This window comes from Eumetopias jubatus, unplaced genomic scaffold (genome assembly GCF_037043125.1).
Source record: "Eumetopias jubatus isolate StellerSeaLion01/CBP00866 unplaced genomic scaffold, mEumJub1_p1.0 scaffold_13, whole genome shotgun sequence".
Classification (NCBI taxonomy): Eukaryota; Metazoa; Chordata; class Mammalia; order Carnivora; family Otariidae; genus Eumetopias; species Eumetopias jubatus.
Window position 1 is genome coordinate 484,113 of NW_028274819.1, and position 23,014 is coordinate 507,126.

General features: G+C 59.1%; 2 protein-coding genes across 5 annotated transcripts in view; one reads left to right on the top strand and one right to left on the bottom strand.

The window, feature by feature from the left end:
* The window catches only part of CHID1 (chitinase domain containing 1), a 30,004-nt gene extending 22,061 nt beyond the window's left edge, over positions 1-7,943 (bottom strand). For both annotated transcript variants that reach the window (XR_003607658.2, XM_028094264.2), the window contains exon 1: positions 7,860-7,943. The gene's annotated coding sequence lies outside the window, so the exon portion shown is untranslated. The remainder of the gene's footprint in view (positions 1-7,859) is intronic.
* An 8,095-nt stretch (positions 7,944-16,038) lies between these two features.
* The window catches only part of AP2A2 (adaptor related protein complex 2 subunit alpha 2), an 87,009-nt gene continuing 80,033 nt past the window's right edge, over positions 16,039-23,014 (top strand). For all 3 annotated transcript variants that reach the window (XM_028094194.2, XM_028094190.2, XM_028094191.2), the window contains exon 1: positions 16,039-16,241. Coding sequence is in view for 2 of the 3 variants with exons in the window: in XM_028094190.2 (XP_027949991.1) it covers positions 16,175-16,241 (67 nt within the window). In the remaining variant the exon portion in view is untranslated. The remainder of the gene's footprint in view (positions 16,242-23,014) is intronic.

Sequence of the window (23,014 nt, forward strand, 5' to 3'; positions counted from 1 at the left end):
GCATGTGGCCTTTCCTCAGGCTTTGGGGTCACCAGAGCCCCAGCCAGGCAGGGTACGCCGTCAGGTGCCGATGGAGTCCGGCCTTCCGCAGCACTCACCCCTCCATCCCCTCCACCCTGTTGACCTCCTGGCCAGGAGCTGGTTTGATCTCCTCCAAAACCCTCCTCTCCAGCTGCTGCTCTGCACACTGAGGCACCGGATACTCCCACAGCACACCTGTGTGGGGCCATGGGAGAATAAAGCCCGGGTGGGGAGCCCTGGAGGTCGCTCCCCATGAGGCAGGGAGGTACAAAAGCCTGGCCCAAGGGCTTCACGGGAGGACAGAAGGGACACAGCGGCAAGGGCAACTCTGAAGGGGCTGTGGGGAGGGATACAAAGACCCAGGCCCAGAGTGCCAGCTTCTGCCCCCTGCCCTCCCCAGCAGCCCCTCTCCTGACACTTCCTGGCAGGAGGATCATCAAGGAAAACAGCCCCTGCCTCCTCCCACCTTGTGACCACAGCTCTGACTTGGGGTCTCTCAGCCACAGCAGAGGGCGGGTGGCACAGAACCCACACGGGCAGGCTGAGATCGCAGCTGCCAAGCTATGAGGGGCTAACTCTAGGAAGCCGAGCCACCAGGAGGCCAGAGAGGCACCTGAACAGACATGGGCTGCAGAGCCAAGAGGACAGCTGTGCAGGGACAACCCCACCTGCTGGCAGGAGCCACATGGAGTGGGACAGAGGGCCCACTCGGCCAGGCACCCCCACCTTTGACCCCAGCCCCTCTGGGTCCACTCCATGACCTCGGTCTCCTCCTCAGCTGCAGGGTGGAGGTCTGGGTCACAGAGGATGGAAGGTATGAGAAACCAAGCAGGTGGGAGGTCCTCAAGCAATCCACAGGGGCCTGGGGTGTGCCCCAATAGCCTTCTCGCCCTCTGTCCATGGCCTGTTGCCCCACCTGCTGCCCACCCACCCAGAGACCCCTCTGCCTACGGCTCACCCGCCCCTTGACCTATGATTTCACACTATGGGGAAGGAAGAGGAAAGGGTAGAGATGGGGCTCATCTGGGGGAAGGGAGATGGACCCTGCCAGGCTCTGTACACAGTGCAGGGAGCAACCAAGAGAGCCAGACTGAGCTCAAGGCCTGGACTGGCACTGCCGCTGACTGACTGTGCCCAGCGGCCAGCCCTGGGATGAGGCACGATGGTATGAGAGGGTTGCTCATGAGTGCTGGGCTACCCCCTGACTGGCCATGAACTTTCCAGACCGAATGCCTGACATGTGGTGGTGAGGACACAGTGTGTGAGCTGCTATGACATGTGGGGTGCTTGAGCAGCAGCAAGGCCCTTGTCTGCACCTCCCATGGCTCCCTGATATGCACCGTGGGCCTGGACATCCTACCAGAGGCCTGAGGGCAAATTCTCCCATCGTGCTCTCTGCAGAGCCCCTGCTCTCATGTCCATTTTTTCCACACACACCAACGACCTCCTTTAGGCAGCACAGCCCCCGCACAGTGTGGTGTGTGGAGAGCACTTCATGTCTGTGGTCACCGAGAGGGACCTGGGGAGGCAGGGGTCTCCGATCTGCTCTAATAACCGAGAGCCCCACTATTCCGGGGGCTCCAAGCTCCTGGGAGGATTGTTTCAGCAGTGTGTTGACCAAAGGACAGCAAGTCACAGCAGTAACTTTCAAATGTTTTTTGAGACCCACAGTTAGAGTGTATCATAGCCCATTACATGTGTGTATGCGCCACGTGTGCATATGCACTGTATATGTCGAGGGAGAGCCACTAACCAGAGCTAACCATGCTCTGTGATATACTGACAATTTTCCTATTTCATTTTTAAGAAACTGATTTTTAGGGGCGCCTGGGTGGCTTGGTGGGTTGAGCACCCGACTCCTGCTTTCGGCTCAGGTCATGAGATAGAGGCTTCGCGCTCAGGGAGGAGTCTCTTTCCCTCTGCCCTCCTCCCATGTGTGCTCCTTTGCTCACTCTCTAAATGGATAAATCTTAATTAAAAAAAAAAGGAAATTGATTTTTACCCATCAAATTGGTCTCACTATTCAGTAATATGCCGTTTGAGAAATGCTAGCAGATGTGCCCTGAGTGTGTCACCAACATGCTGCTGGACCAAGAGCCAACTTTCTGGTTAACAGAGTTCAGCTGCTCCCGCACAAAGTGTAACGGCCAGTCACAGGCATTCTCGCCTTTGAGCACAAATCCTGGAACCAGCTGTACTCCTGGGTGAGGAGTGAGTGCGCTCTGGGAAGGAAAGGCAGCGTGAGAGGCAGGACAAGCACAGCCCTGGTGACATTTATTGACCGTGTGCTACACATCAGGCCCTGGGACACAGGCAGTGGAGTAAATCCTGCTCAGAGGCGAAGAAGCTGCAGTGTGTGGCCACTGTGCTACACTAACTCAACTGAGTGATGGACACGGGATGCCACAGATGGCTCAAGGCCCAGTTTTGCCACCAACCCACTGTCCCCTAGCTCTGTGGGAAGCACGGGCTGACAAGTTACCCTCCATCATGGGAGGTCTATAGCTTTCAAGGCACATGGCCGAATGAAGAGGGATCCACCCTAGCGCACCCCAACAAGCATGGGGCCGCCTGCCGCACAATCTGGCTTGGCCTCTGGGGACAGGGTGGCCACCACTCTCTGTCTCACCCACATTCTCACACCAGCCCCACACGCTCACACCCACCTCAGTCACACTAAGCATGTTGGTCACACTCACTGTCTTCACTCAGGTCCTTACTCCCACACCGTCTTGGACAAACTGGCTCTCACACCTCCACTCTCACACCCGCACTCTGCGGGCCCCCCACGCTCTCACCCGCACTCACACCCGCACTCTGCGGGCCCCCCACGCTCTCACCCGCACTCACACCCGCTCCCTCGCGGCCCCCCACGCTCTCACCCGCACTCACACCCGCACTCTGCGGGCCCCCCACGCTCTCACCCGCACTCACACCCGCTCCCTCGCGGCCCCCCACGCTCTCACCCGCACTCACACCCGCACTCTGCGGGCCCCCCACGCTCTCACCCGCACTCACACCCGCACTCTGCGGGCCCCCCACGCTCTCACCCGCACTCACACCCGCACTCTGCGGGCCCCCCACGCTCTCACCCGCACTCACACCCGCACTCTGCGGGCCCCCCACGCTCTCACCCGCACTCTCACCCGCACTCACACCCGCACTCTGCGGGCCCCACGCTCTCACCCGCACTCACACCCGCACTCTGCGGCCCCCACGCTCTCACCCGCACTCTCACCCGCTCCCTCGCGGACCCCACGCTCTCACCCGCACTCACACCCGCACTCTGCGGGCCCCCCACGCTCTCACCCGCACTCACACCCGCACTCTGCGGGCCCCCCACGCTCTCACCCGCACTCACACCCGCACTCTGCGGCCCCCACGCTCTCACCCGCACTCTCACCCGCTCCCTCGCGGACCCCACGCTCTCACCCGCACTCACACCCGCACTCTGCGGGCCCCCCACGCTCTCACCCGCACTCACACCCGCACTCTGCGGGCCCCCCACGCTCTCACCCGCACTCACACCCGCACTCTGCGGCCCCCACGCTCTCACCCGCACTCTCACCCGCTCCCTCGCGGACCCCACGCTCTCACCCGCACTCACACCCGCACTCTGCGGGCCCCCCACGCTCTCACCCGCACTCTCACCCGCTCTCACACCCGCACTCTGCGGGCCCCACGCTCTCACCCGCACTCTCACCCGCACTCTGCGGGCCCCCCACGCTCTCACCCGCACTCACACCCGCACTCTGCGGGCCCCCCACGCTCTCACCCGCACTCACACCCGCACTCTGCGGGCCCCCCACGCTCTCACCCGCACTCACACCCGCACTCTGCGGGCCTCCCACGCTCTCACCCGCACTCTGCGGGCCCCCCACGCTCTCACCCGCACTCACACCCGCACTCTGCCGCCCCCCACGCTCTCACCCGCACTCACACCCGCACTCTGCGGCCCCCCACGCTCTCACCCGCACTCACACCCGCACTCTGCGGGCCCCCCACGCTCTCACCCGCACTCACACCCGCACTCTGCGGGCCCCCCACGCTCTCACCCGCACTCACACCCGCACTCTGCGGGCCCCCCACGCTCTCACCCGCACTCTGCGGGCCCCCCACGCTCTCACCCGCACTCACACCCGCACTCTGCGGGCCCCACGCTCTCACCCGCACTCACACCCGCACTCTGCGGCCCCCACGCTCTCACCCGCACTCTCACCCGCACTCTGCGGGCCCCCCACGCTCTCACCCGCACTCACACCCGCACTCTGCGGGCCCCCCACGCTCTCACCCGCACTCACACCCGCACTCTGCGGGCCCCCCACGCTGACACCCGCACTCACACCCGCACTCTGCGGGCCCCCCACGCTCTCACCCGCACTCACACCCGCACTCTGCGGCCCCCACGCTCTCACCCGCACTCTCACCCGCACTCTGCGGGCCCCCCACGCTCTCACCCGCACTCACACCCGCACTCTGCGGGCCCCCCACGCTCTCACCCGCACTCACACCCGCACTCTGCGGGCCCCCCACGCTGACACCCGCACTCACACCCGCACTCTGCGGGCCCCCCACGCTCTCACCCGCACTCACACCCGCACTCTGCGGGCCCCCCACGCTCTCACCCGCACTCACACCCGCACTCTGCGGGCCCCCCACGCTCTCACCCGCACTCTGCGGGCCCCCCACGCTCTCACCCGCACTCACACCCGCACTCTGCGGGCCCCCCACGCTCTCACCCGCACTCTGCGGGCCCCCCACGCTCTCACCCGCACTCACACCCGCACTCTGCGGCCCCCCACGCTCTCACCCGCACTCACACCCGCACTCTGCGGGCCCCCCACGCTCTCACCCGCACTCACACCCGCACTCTGCGGGCCCCCCACGCTGACACCCGCACTCACACCCGCACTCTGCGGGCCCCCCACGCTCTCACCCGCACTCACACCCGCACTCTGCGGGCCCCCCACGCTCTCACCCGCACTCACACCCGCACTCTGCGGGCCCCCCACGCTCTCACCCGCACTCACACCCGCACTCTGCGGGCCCCCCACGCTCTCACCCGCACTCACACCCGCTCCCTCGCGGACCCCACGCTCTCACCCGCACTCACACCCGCACTCTGCGGGCCCCCACGCTCTCACCCGCACTCACACCCGCACTCTGCGGGCCCCCCACGCTCTCACCCGCACTCACACCCGCTCCCTCGCGGACCCCACGCTCTCACCCGCACTCACACCCGCACTCTGCGGGCCCCCCACGCTCTCACCCGCACTCACACCCGCACTCTGCGGGCCCCCCACGCTCTCACCCGCACTCACACCCGCACTCTGCGGGCCCCCCACGCTCTCACCCGCTCTCACACCCGCACTCTGCGGGCCCCACGCTCTCACCCGCACTCTCACCCGCACTCTGCGGGCCCCCCACGCTCTCACCCGCACTCACACCCGCACTCTGCGGGCCCCCCACGCTCTCACCCGCACTCACACCCGCACTCTGCGGGCCCCCCACGCTCTCACCCGCACTCTGCGGGCCCCCCACGCTCTCACCCGCACTCACACCCGCACTCTGCGGGCCCCACGCTCTCACCCGCACTCACACCCGCACTCTGCGGCCCCCACGCTCTCACCCGCACTCTCACCCGCACTCTGCGGGCCCCCCACGCTCTCACCCGCACTCACACCCGCACTCTGCGGGCCCCCCACGCTCTCACCCGCACTCACACCCGCACTCTGCGGGCCCCCCACGCTCTCACCCGCACTCTGCGGGCCCCCCACGCTCTCACCCGCACTCACACCCGCACTCTGCGGGCCCCCCACGCTCTCACCCGCACTCACACCCGCACTCTGCGGGCCCCACGCTCTCACCCGCACTCACACCCGCACTCTGCGGCCCCCACGCTCTCACCCGCACTCTCACCCGCACTCTGCGGGCCCCCCACGCTCTCACCCGCACTCACACCCGCACTCTGCGGGCCCCCCACGCTCTCACCCGCACTCACACCCGCACTCTGCGGGCCCCCCACGCTGACACCCGCACTCACACCCGCACTCTGCGGGCCCCCCACGCTCTCACCCGCACTCACACCCGCACTCTGCGGGCCCCACACGCTCTCACCCGCACTCACACCCGCTCCCTCGCGGACCCCACGCTCTCACCCGCACTCACACCCGCACTCTGCGGGCCCCCACGCTCTCACCCGCACTCACACCCGCACTCTGCGGGCCCCCCACGCTCTCACCCGCACTCACACCCGCTCCCTCGCGGACCCCACGCTCTCACCCGCACTCACACCCGCACTCTGCGGGCCCCCCACGCTCTCACCCGCACTCACACCCGCACTCTGCGGGCCCCCCACGCTGACACCCGCACTCACACCCGCACTCTGCGGGCCCCCCACGCTCTCACCCGCACTCACACCCGCACTCTGCGGGCCCCCCACGCTCTCACCCGCACTCTCACCCGCTCCCTCGCGGACCCCACGCTCTCACCCGCACTCTCACCCGCACTCTGCGGGCCCCCCACGCTCTCACCCGCACTCACACCCGCTCCCTCGCGGACCCCACGCTCTCACCCGCACTCACACCCGCACTCTGCGGGCCCCCACGCTCTCACCCGCACTCACACCCGCACTCTGCGGGCGCCCCACGCTCTCACCCGCACTCACACCCGCTCCCTCGCGGACCCCACGCTCTCACCCGCACTCACACCCGCACTCTGCGGGCCCCCACGCTCTCACCCGCACTCACACCCGCACTCTGCGGGCGCCCCACGCTCTCACCCGCACTCACACCCGCACTCTGCGGGCGCCCCACGCTCTCACCCGCACTCTCACCCGCACTCTGCGGGCCCCCCACGCTCTCACCCGCACTCACACCCGCACTCTGCGGGCCCCCCACGCTCTCACCCGCACTCACACCCGCACTCTGCGGGCCCCCCACGCTGACACCCGCACTCACACCCGCACTCTGCGGGCCCCCCACGCTCTCACCCGCACTCACACCCGCACTCTGCGGGCCCCACACGCTCTCACCCGCACTCACACCCGCTCCCTCGCGGACCCCACGCTCTCACCCGCACTCACACCCGCACTCTGCGGGCCCCCACGCTCTCACCCGCACTCACACCCGCACTCTGCGGGCCCCCCACGCTCTCACCCGCACTCACACCCGCTCCCTCGCGGACCCCACGCTCTCACCCGCACTCACACCCGCACTCTGCGGGCCCCCCACGCTCTCACCCGCACTCACACCCGCACTCTGCGGGCCCCCCACGCTGACACCCGCACTCACACCCGCACTCTGCGGGCCCCCCACGCTCTCACCCGCACTCACACCCGCACTCTGCGGGCCCCCCACGCTCTCACCCGCACTCTCACCCGCTCCCTCGCGGACCCCACGCTCTCACCCGCACTCTCACCCGCACTTTGCGGGCCCCCCACGCTCTCACCCGCACTCACACCCGCTCCCTCGCGGACCCCACGCTCTCACCCGCACTCACACCCGCACTCTGCGGGCCCCCCACGCTCTCACCCGCACTCACACCCGCACTCTGCGGGCGCCCCACGCTCTCACCCGCACTCACACCCGCACTCTGCGGGCGCCCCACGCTCTCACCCGCACTCTCACCCGCTCCCTCGCGGACCCCACGCTCTCACCCGCACTCACACCACTCCATCTCTCACACCCGCGCTCCCTCTCGCCGCGCCTCCTGCTCTCACACGCGTCCCCCGCGAGCCCACTTCGCCGCGCGGAACTGAGGCCGTGCGAAGAGGAGGAGGAGCAGGAGTCGAGACGCCGGGCGCGGACACCACCCCGGCCGGCCACCGCGGGGCTCACCTTCATGTCACAGAGGCCGGCCGGACCACCCTCGCGCGCGGCCGGAAGACGCTAGCGGGCGCCGCCGGAAGTCCCGCCCCAGAACGCTGGCTCGCCGCCGCCGCGCACGGCACGCTGGGGTAGGGGCGGGGCCGAAGCCTGGGGCGGGGCCGAAGCCTGGGGCGGGGCAGGACAGGGGCCGGCTCTAGTGCCCGACTCGGGGCAGGGGACAGAGGGCAGGGGGCCCGGGACAGGGCCAGGGCAGGGGCCGGAGGGCGGGGCAGGACAGGGGCAGGGGCCGGTGTGAGGCGGGGCTGGGGGCGGGGTCAGGGGGCAGGCTCCGTGCCGGACGGGGGACAGAGGGCGGGGGCCGGGGGCGAGGCCCCGGTAGGGGCAAGGGGCGGGGCCGGGGGAAGGGACCGCGGTAGAGGCAGGAGCTGGTGCAGGGCAGAGAGCGGGGCGTATCTCTCCCTGGGAGGCTGGCGCCTCAGCCATGCCGCGAGGTGACCACACGGGGACCATCGGGAGCCGCCTCTCCCGGCCCCCTTCTTCCCCTCTGGTGGCCACCCTCCACCCTGGCCCTCCCCGACATCCTCCACAGTACCGAGTAAGCGCGGTTCAGTCCTCCGCCTCAGGCAGCGTCCGTGTGGCCCCTGGACATCGAAAACCTCTGCGCGTAGCCGAGACCCTGGGCTCTGTCCTGCCTCCAGGATCCGTGGCACCAAATTACAGCTCTCACAAGCTGGAGCCCCCCCCCAGAGGCAAACAGAACCCCTCCATCTCAGCGCAGGCAAGAGGACTGGGCACCGCTGGGACAGAACACAACGTGGCCAGCGATTTTCATCGCAAGGCATTTTACACTGGATACAAGCTGACAGACACCCCCCGCCCATCCCTATCTGTTCCCAGCAGTTTCCTGCAGAAAACCACACAACCGTCCCCACCCCAGCTCTGCCCCTCCAGCCCCAGGACGCCCTGCCCGTCTTGTTTCCCCATTTCTGCTGATTGAGACGCTTCTTTCTGAACTGACCTTCGTTCTCTCTCCTCCTAGTCATGTTTCCTTCTTTCTCTTCCCCATATTTCCTTTTTTTTTTTTTTTAAAGATTTTATTTATTTATTTGACAGAGTGAGAGAGGGAACACAAGCAGGGGGAGTGGGAGAGGGAGAAGCAGGCTTCCCACTGAGCAGGGCGCCTGATGTAGGGCTCCGTCCCAGGACCCTGGGATCATGACCTGAGCCGAAGGCAGACACTTAGCGACTGAGCCACCCAGGTGCCCCAACTTCCCCATATTTCCTGCCAGCTGACCCTCCACAGTCTTCCCAGAGAGGGCTGGAGCCTGCTGTGTGTGCTGAGGCACATTATGTGCCAACTGTCAGTGGCAGCTCTGTGTTCCTGGCACCCCGCCCCAAGTGTACTTGGTCAGCCTCGCATCCCTAACCTGAGGCTGCCCCTCTGGGACAACTTCAAAAGTGTCCCTCAGTAAGGCGCTTGGCTGACTCAGTTGGCAGAGCATGTGACTCTTGCTCTCAGGGTCATGAGTTCAAGCCCCATGTCGGGCGTAGAAATCACTTAAAAATCAATACTCTGGGGTAGTGACCCTAGATCAGGCAGAGCTCTGGAGAGGATCCCAATCAGCTCTGCTAGGGGCCCAGGTAGCTGCTCAGTCCTAGGAATGCTAAGGAGACCCCAGCAGTATCAAAGGTCTAGTGAGAAAGTCTTTCAGTCATCATTCAGTGACTAAATGAACTGTTGAGTTCAGAGGTCTTCAGAGCTGAAGAACGGCAAAGTCCACTTGGGATTCACTCTGAGCCAGCATTGCCCGAAACCCAAAAGCAGGCAGGAAGGAGGGACAGTGCAAGACCTCCACTGGGCAGGGTTCTGGGGTGTCAGGCTCCCTGCTGGTGGATGCCAAGAGGCCCTAGAACCTGGATAGAAAACTGACTTCTTCAAATGGGTACACAACTTTCAGCCACAGTAAGGTTTAGAGTGACGCATAGAATAGTCTAAGAGAATCAAAACCAGAGTGTTAGCACCTACATAATAAGTGAATCCTGAACACATTTGGCCTTTCATGTTTCAGGAACATTTGAGACAACTTGGCGTTCACCACATTCAAAATTTTAACCTATCGAATATATGAATCCTTTTTTTAAAAGTATTTATTTATTTGACAGAGAGAGAGAGAGAGAGAGAGAGAGAGCCCAAGTAGGCAGAGAGGCAGGCAGAGGGAGAGGGAGAAGCAGGCACCCCACTGAGCAGCAAGCCTGATGGGGGCTCGATCCCAGGACCCTGGGATCATGACCTGAGCCAAAGGCAGATGCTTTACTGACTGAGACACCCAGGAGCCCCGAATACATAAATTCTTGAAGCACCCAAAATTTAGTTGTCAATTCAGACAAGCCAAACCACTTAAAAAGGAAGTGAGAGAATTGAATTTATAAATTCAGTTTGAAATGTTGAAAATGCTTAATGCACTGAGTTTGTAGATAGGACCAAATATTTTGAGAGGTCCCTGAAAAATAACTATAAATCTGCTAGGATTATAAAGGGAATAACAAAGTTCATGAAATTGAACTTAACAGGTTAAAAAGTTAAGTTTTGAATTTGTAACTTCAATAAATCAAATCCTAATTATTTAAATTTAATGTTAATTGGAGTATAACCCCCTTGCCCAGTCCCTAAACCCAGTATCCAGGCCCCATTCCTGGCCCTCTTGCCTTTGAGGCAGCCCACCCTACCTGGGCTGGGTGTGGGGTACCCAGGCAGAAGTTCAGGCTCTGAATTTCAAGCCCAGGTCTGGCTCTCACACTGTCCTCCTACTTGTCTGCAGTGGGCACGGGAAGACAGAAGAGGGCAGGTATGCGCCCACGTGTAGCAAGGGGGGCTGCTGGGACAAGCCCTCCTGCTGCCAACTGAACGACCCCCCATGCTCTGGGGACACCCTCAGAGCCAGAGCACCCCGCCCCAAGTGTACTTGGTCAGCCTCGCATCCCTAACCTGAGGCTGCCCCTCTGGGACAACTTCAAAAGTGTCCCTCAGTAAGGCGCTTGGCTGACTCAGTTGGCAGAGCATGTGACTCTTGCTCTCAGGGTCATGAGTTCAAGCCCCATGTTGGGTGTAGAAATCACTTAAAAAAAAAGTGTCTCCAAGTAACTATGGGGAACTCATTACACATCCCAAGAGCACTTGCACCTGGTAGCTGGAGGTGCCTGGTGGCTGTTGGACTTCTGGGGGCTAGACTTGTATGTTCCTGGGATGTGGTGAGGGTGGGGTGAGGGTGGGGTGAGGGTGGGGTGTCCTCATCTTGCAAGTGGCCCCGGGCCTCTCCTTGTTGGCTAAGTCAGCACAAGACAAGGCCCTTCCCAGCAGGGGCAACCCGTGACTCGTCCTATTTAAACTGGGGGAGGCCTCAGCCAGCGGTTGCACCAAGGGCAGGGCCCAGGCCACTATCACTGACTGTGTAATGCCCCTCCTGAACCTCAAAACATTCCAGTTATGAGGCCGGAAGCCCAGGAAGAGGGACACACGTCAGGATTTCCTGCTGCTGAGCCCTCCCCTGCTCACGGATGGAGACATCCTCCCTGGGTGCTGGAATAAGCAAAGTCCAGAGCAAGAAGGAAGGAGTGGGGCATACTCACGTGCAGTGGAAGCTTTCAGATTTAGCTCCAGAGCCAGCGCAGCAGATTTTCTGTCTGTGTCTCACGTGTAAGCCCCTGCCAGCCCATCTGGCATTGGCCGGGGTGAAGGCTGTGACCTGGGTATCATGTGCCATCTGGTGTGTAGGTGTGCAGTGAGAGGCCCCAAGGCAGGTGTCTGCGGTGGGCAGGTGGCCCTGCATAGGGCTGTGTGCTTCGTGGTATCAGTGCTTCTCATCATCCCACAGCCAACCTTAAAATACCCCTGTACCAAAGGAAGAGGCAGGATGTGTGTGATGAGACCCAATGGGCAGAATTTCTTGGTGGTGTAGTGGGGCAAATGGTGGACCCCAGAAGGTTGTCCATGTCCCAAAGCCCAGCACCTGTGAAGGTGACCTTGTTTGGAAATAGGGTCTCTGCAGATGTGATTAAGGATCTTGGGATGAGATCATCTTGGATTTAGGGTGAGCCCCAAATCCAATGATGGGAATGCTCATAAAAGGAAAGAGGGAGATTTGAGACACACAGACACAGGGGAGGAGACCTCAAGATGACAGAGGCACAGAATGGGGTTACAGAGCCCTGAGCCAAGGATGCTGGCAGCCACCAACATCTAGAAGAGAGGCAAGGACAGAATCTCCCCCAGACCATCCTGGGAAACCCTCTGCTGACCCCTTCATCTTCAACTTCTGGCTTCTACAACTGGGAGAGAATCGATTTTTCCTGTTTTTAAGCCTCCGGTTTGTGGTCACGTGTTACGACTGCCCCAGGACCGTGATGCGGTAGTGCAGGGAGGCCTGAACTGATGTTGGGGGGCGTGTTTTCTTTCCTGACACCGTTTTTCCCAGGCCGATCTTAACATGGACATATATTCCATCAGCTCATACTTGCTGGGTGAATATTGGTCTGGATGGACGCCCTTGCCACACAACACCCAATGCCATGAGGTGATGGACTGCTGGCTGGCTGCTGGCATGGTTGGTCTGGCCTTTAAAGTCACAGGGTGGGGACGCCTGGGTGGCTCAGTTGGTTGGGCATCCAACTCTTGGTTTCAGCTCAGGTCATGATCTCAGGGTCGTGAGATCGAGCCTCGTGTCAGGCTCTGCGCTCAACGGGGTGGGGGGGGCTGCTTGAAATTCTCTCTCCCTCTCCCTGCCCCTCCTGCTTGTGCATGCTCTCTCTCTCTCTCTAAAATAAAGGCACCTTGACATGCCTCAGGCCCCCATAGCCCCAGAAACTTCAAGGACACCAAGCCCTCAGGTGTGAGAAGAGGTGTTAACTAGGATCTTGATCGGGCGGAATGCAACAGAGCCCCCAGTCTCAGTAGCTGTAGTGTAAACACGGGAGGTTTGCAGGCTGGTGCAGTGGTGAGTGGAGGGACTATTGCCACCGTCTGAGATGGAGCTCCAGCGATCAAAACCATGTTCTAAGTAGCCAGGATAGAGAAGGGGGCACAGACTCAAAATCCTGTCCCCACATGTGCTCACATTACCAATGTTGTGGGGTGTACCATGTCTCCTAAAAGTTCATACGTTGGAGTCCCTCAGAATGTGACCTTGGGTCACTGCAGATGTAATTAATTGAGTTCATACTGGTGTAGGGCAGACCCTTTATCCAGTGTGACTGGTGTCCTTATGAAAAGGGGAAATTTGGACAGAGAGAGAGAGAGAGAGGAGCACAGAGGGAAGGCCTCGTGAGGAGCCACAGGGAGAAGACAGCCACCTCCGAGCTGAGAGGGGCCTGGGCCTGATCCTCATCCATAGCCTCAGGAGGCACCAGCCCTGCTCACACCTTGACTTCTAGCTTCTAGAACTGGGAGAGAAGAAATCTCTGAATTCCTTTCTCTGCATCATATCCTGGAATTTCTGGCATCTCAACCCTGTTTTAACATGGGCCCCAGGAGTCCAGCTTTCAGACTGTTGGTTGTTCACGCTGGCTCAGCTGACCCAGATAGCTGGGTGCCCCGTGGGACAGGTCCACTCTCTCAGAATTCATCCCACACACGTTCAGAGTTCTGCTGGCATAAACCTAACTTCCTGTGGGTCTCCATTCTCCTGGTGGCTAAGCCTTCCCCATTGCAGTGCAGCTTTATGTTGGGGACCCGACTCTCCCAGGTTTCAGGGGTGGGGCTGGGCCAGGGGGCTTTGAGGGAAACAGACTTTTCTCTTACAAAGTAACTCCTTCAAGGGATGTCATTACAGCATCTTCAAGGGCGGGGACAACTTCATCCAATGTGGGGAGAGGGGCCATGGAGGCTGGCAGAGGGGCTTTTGGCAAGGAGGGGAAGGGGTCCCCAGCTTATGCCGTTTACTCCGGTCCAGTTCTCTGGATCCTACACGTGCCACCCCAGCACTCCAGCGTTCCCACAAATTTGGGGAGGTTGTAGATTCAACTTCTTTGGTTGTTTTGCCACAACCCAAATCCAGCCATGTGGTTTTGGGCTCAGTCTGATGGCTATAAAAAACGAGCTCCCTGGTCACAGGCAGCTTCCTGCCGCCCCAAGAAGAGCAGTCAGGAGTTTGAGTCCATTACTTCCCTTCTCTAGTTGGTCTGTTTCATTCAAAACACCAGTCCCTCCAGAGTTCTTGAATTCCTCATGCTCAGCTGTTGTCCATGGCAGGGGACATGCTTGCTTCTAAGAGCCTGGCCTTCCCCAAGCATGTCATTCCTGTGACCAGGTGCCCAGGAGTGCCACATCCCTGTCCCTGCACCCTGCTCAGGGCCTCTAGCCACATCTGGACCAGGCCACCAACCCCAATTTTCTCTAAGGGTCATTGTCTGCAACCCACTCCAGGGATTATGGGAAGCATCACTTGCAAAAGTGACCGGAGGGCTGGGCAGGCTCAGGTGTGGGAATAGCCAGCTAATGGTGCAGGATGCCCCCAGACACCGTGGCCATGCTGCAGACTCTGGGCTCCCCAGCTCTTTCCCAGTAGCCACGGATGCTGGAAAGAGACTTTCAGCTCCACCCTTGCCCCTAGAAACACAGTTGTGGCAAGTGGTTAAAATGTGACAGATGTCCAATTCACACAACCTAAGAAATGAAACTGTTTCCAAGTCACTTCATACTCATAAAATGTCCCTTGCTGAGGAGTGACCGTGGTTAGGGAGGGCTGAGTGGACTCAGGCCTTGCTGAGGAGTGACCGTGGTTAGGGAGGGCTGAGTGGACTCAGGCCCGAGGTCTGATCATAATAATGACCTGAGGGCTTGTGTGTCTGGCAAGGTGTGGGAGCTGGGAGGAAGTGTGGGGTCTTTCTCATGGCTGCCTGTGTGTCTCATCAGGCTCTCGGACCCCCTCCCTAAACACACATATACTTTGGGAAATGCCAGGAGGCTTGGGAGGCCCAGAATCAGCACTGAAAGGGGGTGGGATGTCTGTCCAGCTCCAAGCCCCTCCTCAGAGAAGCCCTCCACTTCGGCTGAGCTGCCACTCTGTCTGTGCCCCACATGGGCCCTGCAGCCTTTGGGCATTGTCCTGTTCTGTGAGTGGCTGCTGGGGGCGGGTCAGGGTCTGCTTGGTCCGAGTTCCCTGGCTTGGCCGTGGGAGGGTTATCTCCAGGTGTGGGGATGTGTTCTCTGGGGATCTCCCCTTCTCCAGGAAGCCCTCTGCTGGCCCAGCTCTTCGGAGGGTCTGGGAAGATGGTGAAATTGCTGCCTTATAGGGATTCCAGTCTCCCTAGCTCCGGTTTCCCCCAGGAGGTCTTGGAGGCCCGGAGCCTGGGTGGGGTGCCTGGCCTGTGGGAGGGGCCCGCCCCTTCCTCCTCCTGGCCAGGGTCCAGCCTGGTCTGACCTCTCACTGGGACCTGAGGAAGTGAGCCAGGGTGGGACAGAGGTCTCTTTTGTGGGTCTGGGCTAGTACCTGGAGGCGGGGCGGGGGGGCGGGCGGGGGAAGATAACCCCCATCTCCCCATAAGGAGGAAGCTTCCTTTTCAAAGCCATCTGGCTCCACAAAGGCGAGCTCAGCAGGGCCACCTGCTCTCAGAACAGACTCCCTGGGGTGGGGAGAGGCCTCTGCTGTGCACCGTGGAGGCTGACCCATAGGGGCATTCCTGCCCTTTCACCGCTGGGGAGGATGCAGAGGTGGGTGGGGGCAGAACGGCAAAGGGCCCTGGTTGGGCATTGAGGGATCCAAGTGTAGACTGGGCCCTGTAGTCAGCCGGTGGGGTCATGAGGTGGGGGTGACAGTCCTTGCTCTTCACGCCTCAGTGCCCCCTTTTGTTAAGGAAGGGGCTTGGTGGCTCTGGAAGGCGGGTGATGTGCAGCAGGCCCTCAGGGGCCCCTACGGTGGGCAGCAAGCTACCCCAGAACCTGGGCTGGGTCAAAGCCGTGGAGGGCGCGGCTGCGCAGCGTCGTGCGGGGGTCGTCTGGGGAGTCCGGAGACACGAACCCAGGGCTCGCAGAGCGGCCGTGCACGCGCGTCGGCCTGCCGGGGGCGTTCCCGCGTCTGCTTTTATGCCCACGCGCTCGACGTGCTCGTCCCCGCGCCGCCCGCCGGCCGCAGCGCGAGCGAGCGTGCGCGTGCACGCGACAGCGAGCGTGTGTGCGTGCGCGCGCGCGGCGGCGGCCCTGAGAGCGGCGCTCTGAGCCTGAGGCGGCTCCGGCTGAGGCGGCTCCAGAGGCGGCAGCGACCCGCTCCCCGCTCCCCGCTCCCCGCTCCTCCTCCGGGCCCGCCAGCCCAGCCGCTCCCTGGGGCACGAAGATGCCAGCTGTGTCGAAGGGGGACGGGATGCGGGGTCTGGCGGTCTTCATCTCCGACATCCGCAACTGTGAGTGGCCGCGGCGCGGGACCCGGCCTGCGAGGGGCGGCGGTGCGCGGCGGGGGTCCGGGGGCGCGGGGCGGAGCGGGGTCCCGGGTGCGGCCCGGAGGGCGGGGGTCCGGGGGCGCGGGGCGGAGCGGGGTCCCGGGTGCGGACCCGGAGGGCGGGGGTCCGGGGCGCGGGGCGGAGCGGGGTCCCGGGTGCGGACCCGGAGGGCGGGGGTCCGGGGCGCGGGGCGGAGCGGGGTCCCGGGTGCGGACCCGGAGGGCGGGGGTCCGGGGTGCGGGGCGGAGCGGGGTCCGGGTGCGGCCCGGAGGGCGGGGGTCCGGGGGCGCGGGGCGGAGCGGGGTCCCGGGTGCGGACCCGGAGGGCGGGGGTCCGGGGGCGCGGGGCGGAGCGGGGTCCGGGTGCGGCCCGGAGGGCGGGGGTCCGGGGGCGCGGGGCGGAGCGGGGTCCCGGGTGCGGACCCGGAGGGCGGGGGTCCGGGGGCGCGGGGCGGAGCGGGGTCCCGGGTGCGGACCCGGAGGGCGGGGGTCCGGGGGCGCGGGGCGGAGCGGGGTCCCGGGTGCGGACCCGGAGGGCGGGGGTCCGGGGGCGCGGGGCGGAGCGGGGTCCGGGTGCGGCCCGGAGGGCGGGGGTCCGGGGGCGCGGTGCGCGGCAGGGGTCCGGGTGCGGACCCGGAGGGCGGGGGTCCGGGGGCGCGGGCCCGCGGTGCGCGGGTGCGGGGCGGGGTCCCGGGTGCAGACCCGGAGGGCGGGGGTCCGGGGGCGCGGGTGCGGGGCGGGGTCCGGGTGCGGACCCGGAGGGCGGGGGTTCAGGCGCGAGGCAGGGGCTGCGAGGGTCCCGGTTGGGGACCTAGAGGGCGGGGGTCCGGGGGCGTAGCTTTGGGGTGCGGGGGTGCGGGGCGGGGGTCTGGGTGCGGACCCAGAGGGCAGGGGTCAGGGGGCGCAGGTCGGGGGTGCGAGGGACCTCCAGGGCGGGGGAGGAGGGCGCAGGCTTCTGGGAGGCAGGGTCGGGGGCTCTGACTGGGGCCTGCGGGTCAGGGAGCGGTGGGACAGGGGTCGCGGGGTGCAGGGTGCAGGGCGGGCGGTGTTCTCCACCCGCGTAGGGGGCTGTGGCATCGTCGACCGGGTTCCGGCGAAGACCCCCCCCAGCATGATGTCATCGCGAGCACATTGCTCGTCTTTCTAGTAATGGAGCATTTAACCCAGCGTTTTCCAAAATAGCATGGATCTTCACTTTGGGAGTGGGAAGAGCTCTGCCCGGGTTCTGGCGGCTTATTACGCCCTGATTAAAATGACTCATTTCCCGAGGGAATCCAGACACTGGGGCGGTGGAGGGTGGGATGGCTTTGGGGTGACTGCTCTGTGCGTTCTCAGGGACACGCGTGTCTCCTCACAGTGGAAAAAATCCACACCAGAAGGGAATCAGGCCAGGAGGCTGGTGGGGGCAGCGAGGGTCCACCAATAAATCTGGCTTGGTCTGTAGAGAAACTACAGTGTTCAGAGAACGTCCTTTTTATTTTATTGAAGAAATTGAACATAAAACCAGTTTCCCCTCTGGTGCGTTTTATTTATTTTTTGTTATCCACCAGGTAGCTGACTGATTTTTGTTACCTTAGGTTTAATGTATATTTTGAAGAATGTAACTTCACCTGCTGGTAGATGCTCTTGTGTTGAGCCTCCCCCTGAGCCCCTCACCTCCTTAGACTGGAGGACCCGGATGCCAGCCTGGCTCCCCCCCAGACTGTGGAAGCTTAGATCTTCTGTCCCTCTCCTTCCTGTGCGAGAAACCCAGAGATCCATGTGGTAACACTCTCTCATATCGGAGCTTTTACAAGTAGGCAGTATTCTTTTTCTTTTCCTTCCTTTGCTGTTTAATGTGATCTCCAAGTCAGTAGCGCTCATAATCAGAATGCATCTTGTAATGCTAAGTGTTTGTGTGCTAGTACTGCAGGGGAGCCCTTGGCCAAAGGGTTAGCAGCCTTAAATTAGGAGTGATGTCAGTCCTTCCTTTTTGGAAGAAAAAAATGCGGTGGGCAAGAAAGACACCGAGATCGAAACCCATTTTCTTGGACAGCCAGTCACCTGCATATTAGACATGTGTCCTGTGCTAGGTCTGCATTCGAGTGGAAGGTAGGTGCCTGCCACATACTGAGGACTCGGCAGATACTTGTTGACTGACTGTAGAGCAGGCTTTCTCCACCCCCACACTGTTGAGAGTGGGGCCAACCATTTGTTGTGCAGAGCTGTCCAGTGGTGGTGGATAGCAGCATCCCTGGCCTCTGCAACGAGATGCCTCCGTTGTGACAACCAAAAAATATGTCCAGACATTGCCCTATGGGGCAAAGTTTTCTCTGGTTGAGGGCCACTGGTATAGACCAACGAAAAAGACCGGTCTCCTTCCCGAAGGAGCTTAAGGAGGAAGGGGTGCCTCGTCCTTCTTGGGCGCAGGTCTCTGTTTATTATGGCCCCTTCCTCAGAAACACCTTTCTGACCTCGCTGTGCCCTTACCTTTGTCAGTCATCATGCTGCGCTTTTCCTGCAGAGCAGTGTCGCTGGTGTGTGGCGCTGTGCCCTCACTGCACTGTAAGCCCTGTGAGGTGGGCACCACAACTGTTCTGTTTGTCATGTCACTCGTCCACTGCTTGCACAGCATCTGGCATGAGACATGTGCCCAGTAAATGAGTAGATGAGTGAGCTAGAGAGGACTTGATAGAAGATGATTTTGTCTAAAGGGCACTGCAGGTAGGGAGCCAAGATGTGCATGGAGCAGCAGGGAATCAATGTTCTAAGCACGCGTGGGCCGGTGGCTGCAGATGGGGTTGGAAAGCTAACCCTGGCCAGAGCCGGTCTGATCTTAACCCCTGTGGGGCAGGGAGAGGGGTCTCTGCGTCCCCTTTTCGCTGCCGACTTCTGATTCTGTGTGCTTAGTTTCTTGTTGTGAGTGTGGCGGATGTAGCTAGGCTCTGTGCAGAGAGGGCACCAAGCTGGCAAGGGCCCGGACCCTGACTACCTCTCACCTGCTTCACGACCCAAAGCCAGTGGCCACTGAGCTTCAGGTTTCTCAGCTGATGGAGAGTGGTGGGTTTCGAACTAGACTATCACTAAAGTCTGTTTCAACTCTAAAATTACAGCTCTCTTTTACCTTTTGAACTAGTTTTTTAAATTTCCCTCTTTAAGGCCTTCAGGAGTGGGCTCTGCATCTCTTTGCACCTCATGTAAGTTGTTCACTTCAGATGCCTGGCTGGGAACATTGCTCCTCTTAGCATAGGCAACAGTGAATATGCTCCAGGATTTGAAAAGGTGCTCCTGACATGCGGTCTTCCCCAAGCCTGTAGCTTTTGTGGCTCAGGTAGCAAACTAATTCAGTGCCTCATAAAATTAACTTGATCCTTTTTGATTAACTTCAACCCAGGGCCACTGAATTTGGCTAATGTGAGTTCAGTGTGTGGGAGCTAATGAACTGTTTCTTTATTTTTTTAAATTGGTATTTAAAAAAATCCTAATCCTTTTATTTAGTCCCAATTTTTAAATAATCTTTGTTTTGATATGTAGATTCGTAAGAAGTTGCAGAGAAATGGACAGGGAGGTCCCAGCACCCTTCACCACATCTCTTCAAAGGGGGATTTCTTGCATAACAGTACAGTTTCAACACCAGGAAACTGACGTTGGTACATTCCACAGGGCGTATTCACATTTTATCAGTTTTACCTAACACTGGTGTGTGTGCGTGTGTGCAGGTCTTTGTACTTCTATCACATGTAGCTTCGTGTAACCCCCACATTAATCAAGATATAAAGCTGTTCCATCGTCACAAAGCCCCCTTGTGTTACCCCATATAGCCCACCTTCCCACCCCCAGTTACTAGTCTGTCCTCTGTCTCTACATAACATCTCAAGGGTGTTGTGTGAATGCGATTGTACAGTATGTTGAGATTGTCGTTTCTCACTCGGCACAATCCCCTTGAGGTCCATCCAGGCTGTTGCATTGATGGTTATCATATCCAAGTGATGGATTTTTTTTTTAAAGATTTATTTATTTGAGAGAGAGAGCATGCACACGTGCTTGTGTGCATGCGCGCGCACACACAAGCAGGAAGGGCGGAGGGGAGAGGGAGAGAGAGAATCTCAAGCAGGCTCCACACCCCGCGCCGTGCCCCAACATGGGGCTCGTTCTCACGACCCTGAGATCATGACCTGAGCCGAAACCAAGAGTCTGGCCCTCAACCGACTGAGGCACCCAGGCGCCCCTCAAGTGATGAGTTTAAGGAAAATGAAAGAACTGCTGAAATTGGGAAAATAATAGTATTTGCTGTTCAGTTATTTTGGAACTTTTGTTTACTTTTACACGTGTGCTTTATTGGCAGACAGTCATATATAACTTAATTAATGCACGTCTTTATTCATTGCCATTGACATGTCAACACTACAAAAGTGTTGAGAATATAAAACACTGGTGAAAATGTCAGACTCGGAATTGACTGCAAAATAATCAAGACTGCTATGAAAGAGAAGTGATAGGTCTTCATTCTTGAGAGACCAGTCATGTTGCCAATGGGCAGGAAATTGCCATTTATTCCTCCGTGCACGAGGTGGCAGGGGCTGGGGCTGTGCAGATGGGTTAGGACACTTCCATCATGCTTGGAGGCATTTTATTTAATCCTTCCAGGCACTCACTTAAATGTAGGGAAACAAGTGGGGAGATGTAATTAGCTATTTGGCAAAAACCAAATTTCCCATGTTCTTGGAGAAAGCATTCAGTTTTGCTGCAGGTGCGGTGATAAACTAGTAGAGTAAGTATCAGTGCTCTCTTCATTGTGTTGGTCACAAAACTTTGTCCTTTCTGTTTTGTTAACTTTGTTGAAATTGGGCATCCCTTTGAATTATATTTTAGCATGACTAAAGTTTAAAACACTTATTTGTTCATAAAATTCCATTTGTTATGAGTCATAAATTGGATGTGGAGAACCAACATAAAATTTTAATTCAGCTTAAGCATCAGCGTAGGAAATTAAACATAAAGTTGGTACTTGATTTTCCTGAGTGATAAGATCAGAATCAGAGTTTGTCAGTCTGCTTTTTAACTTTTAAAGTTCTTAAAAAAATTAAGGTTCATTTTAGTCTTGCCTGGACATTTAAAAAATGCTGACTCTTTGAAAAAGAATGCTCTTCTTGCATATTTTCTTTTGCACTCTTCTGCATAATTTATATTCTTTAGAAGCGGATTTAGGAAGTGTGTGACAGAGAGTATAAGGAGGGACGAACCGCCATGCTGGAGAAGGAAGGAAGTCTTTGATCCAGGTTGAATTTTTCTGCCAAGGTTGGTGATTACTGCTTCGAGGAAATCCTTATGTATTCTTCCCTGTTTCCCTTCTGGCTCCTCTGAAGAGGGGGGGTATCCCTCTGTTTCTTTTATGACAAGTTGAAATGTCCTGGTGATAAGTATATTCTCATGCCAGATACTTAGCATTACTTCTCTTTACTCTTAAAATGATTTTTACTCTGTTGTTTTGGCAACATATGTGTCAGGATTTTGTAGTTGCAGAATTATTGGAAAGGCTGTCTTTGTGAGATTAAATAGCATTATCTTGGCTTTTAGAAAATCGAATAGAATCAGAGCAGAGGGGAGGATTCCAGTGTGATGGTGCCCCCAGAGAAGGTGGCTCTCTGGTGTGAGCTCCTGAGTGGGCGGGGCTCTGAGCACCTTGGAATTTCTCAGGCCTGAGACTATCTTCCCTTAGCTCAAATTTCAAAGCTTATAAGACTCCCAAAACGAAGTCTTTTTTGTAAGTCTTCGGTGAACTCATTTGGCAAAAGCACAGCCTCGAAGCTCTGTGTGGTCTCCCTCCTTCGTGAGTGTTCGCAAGTGTGTGCTTCCAGGACACAATGACCGTGTGCTGTGCTGCATCCTGAAGTCTTGAGCAGTTCTGGATTCTGGGACACATTGGGCCTCAGGTTTTAGGTAAGGGATGGCATCTGCGCCTGTTATGTGAAATTTGTGGGGTTCACAGAAATAGAACGTGTGGTCCCTGTCCCCCTGAAGAGTTTGCAGACAAATGGGGGGATGAGTTCTCACCAGTGCATTTATCTTTATTGAGCACCACCTGTATTCAGGACTCTTGAATGCAGAATAAGGGGAATAAGCAGTTGTCAGGTGGACAAGATGAGTCCTTGCCCTGAAAGCAAGGTAGGGAGGTCCTAGAGGGCAGACGGAATACTAGAGGAACACCAGGTGCTCAGGCATCTACAAAAGGTAGTTCTAAGTCAGACTTTGGAATGTTTCATATTTACCCTTGACCTTACTGAATATTCTTTTTTTGTTAAGGTGTGTCTGGTCCATTCCCTCCCTGGATCCAGTGTGATGAAATGAATGTTGGATAGATACATAGGAATGGCACCCCTGCTGTCCTCTTTCATTTTGGTCAGCACAGGGGTTTGATATTGACACCACAGGTTTGATGGGACGCCTGGGTGGCTCAGTCGGTTGAGCCTCTGCCTTTGGCTGAGGTCATGATCTCAGGGTCCTGGGATTGAGTCCCACGTTGGGCTCCTAGCTCAGCGGGGAGTCTGCTTCTCCCTCTCCCTCTGCTGCTCCCCCTGCTTGCGTGATCTCTCTCTCTTACAAATAAATAAATAAATAAAATCTTAAAAAAAAAAAAACACAAGTTTGAGAGTTAGAAAGTTGATGGTTTCTGTCATTTTCCAGAGCAGTATAAAGTAGATTAAATAATTTTGCCTTCACCTTAACAAAATGAAAGGTACTTTTTTTTTTTTTTTAAAG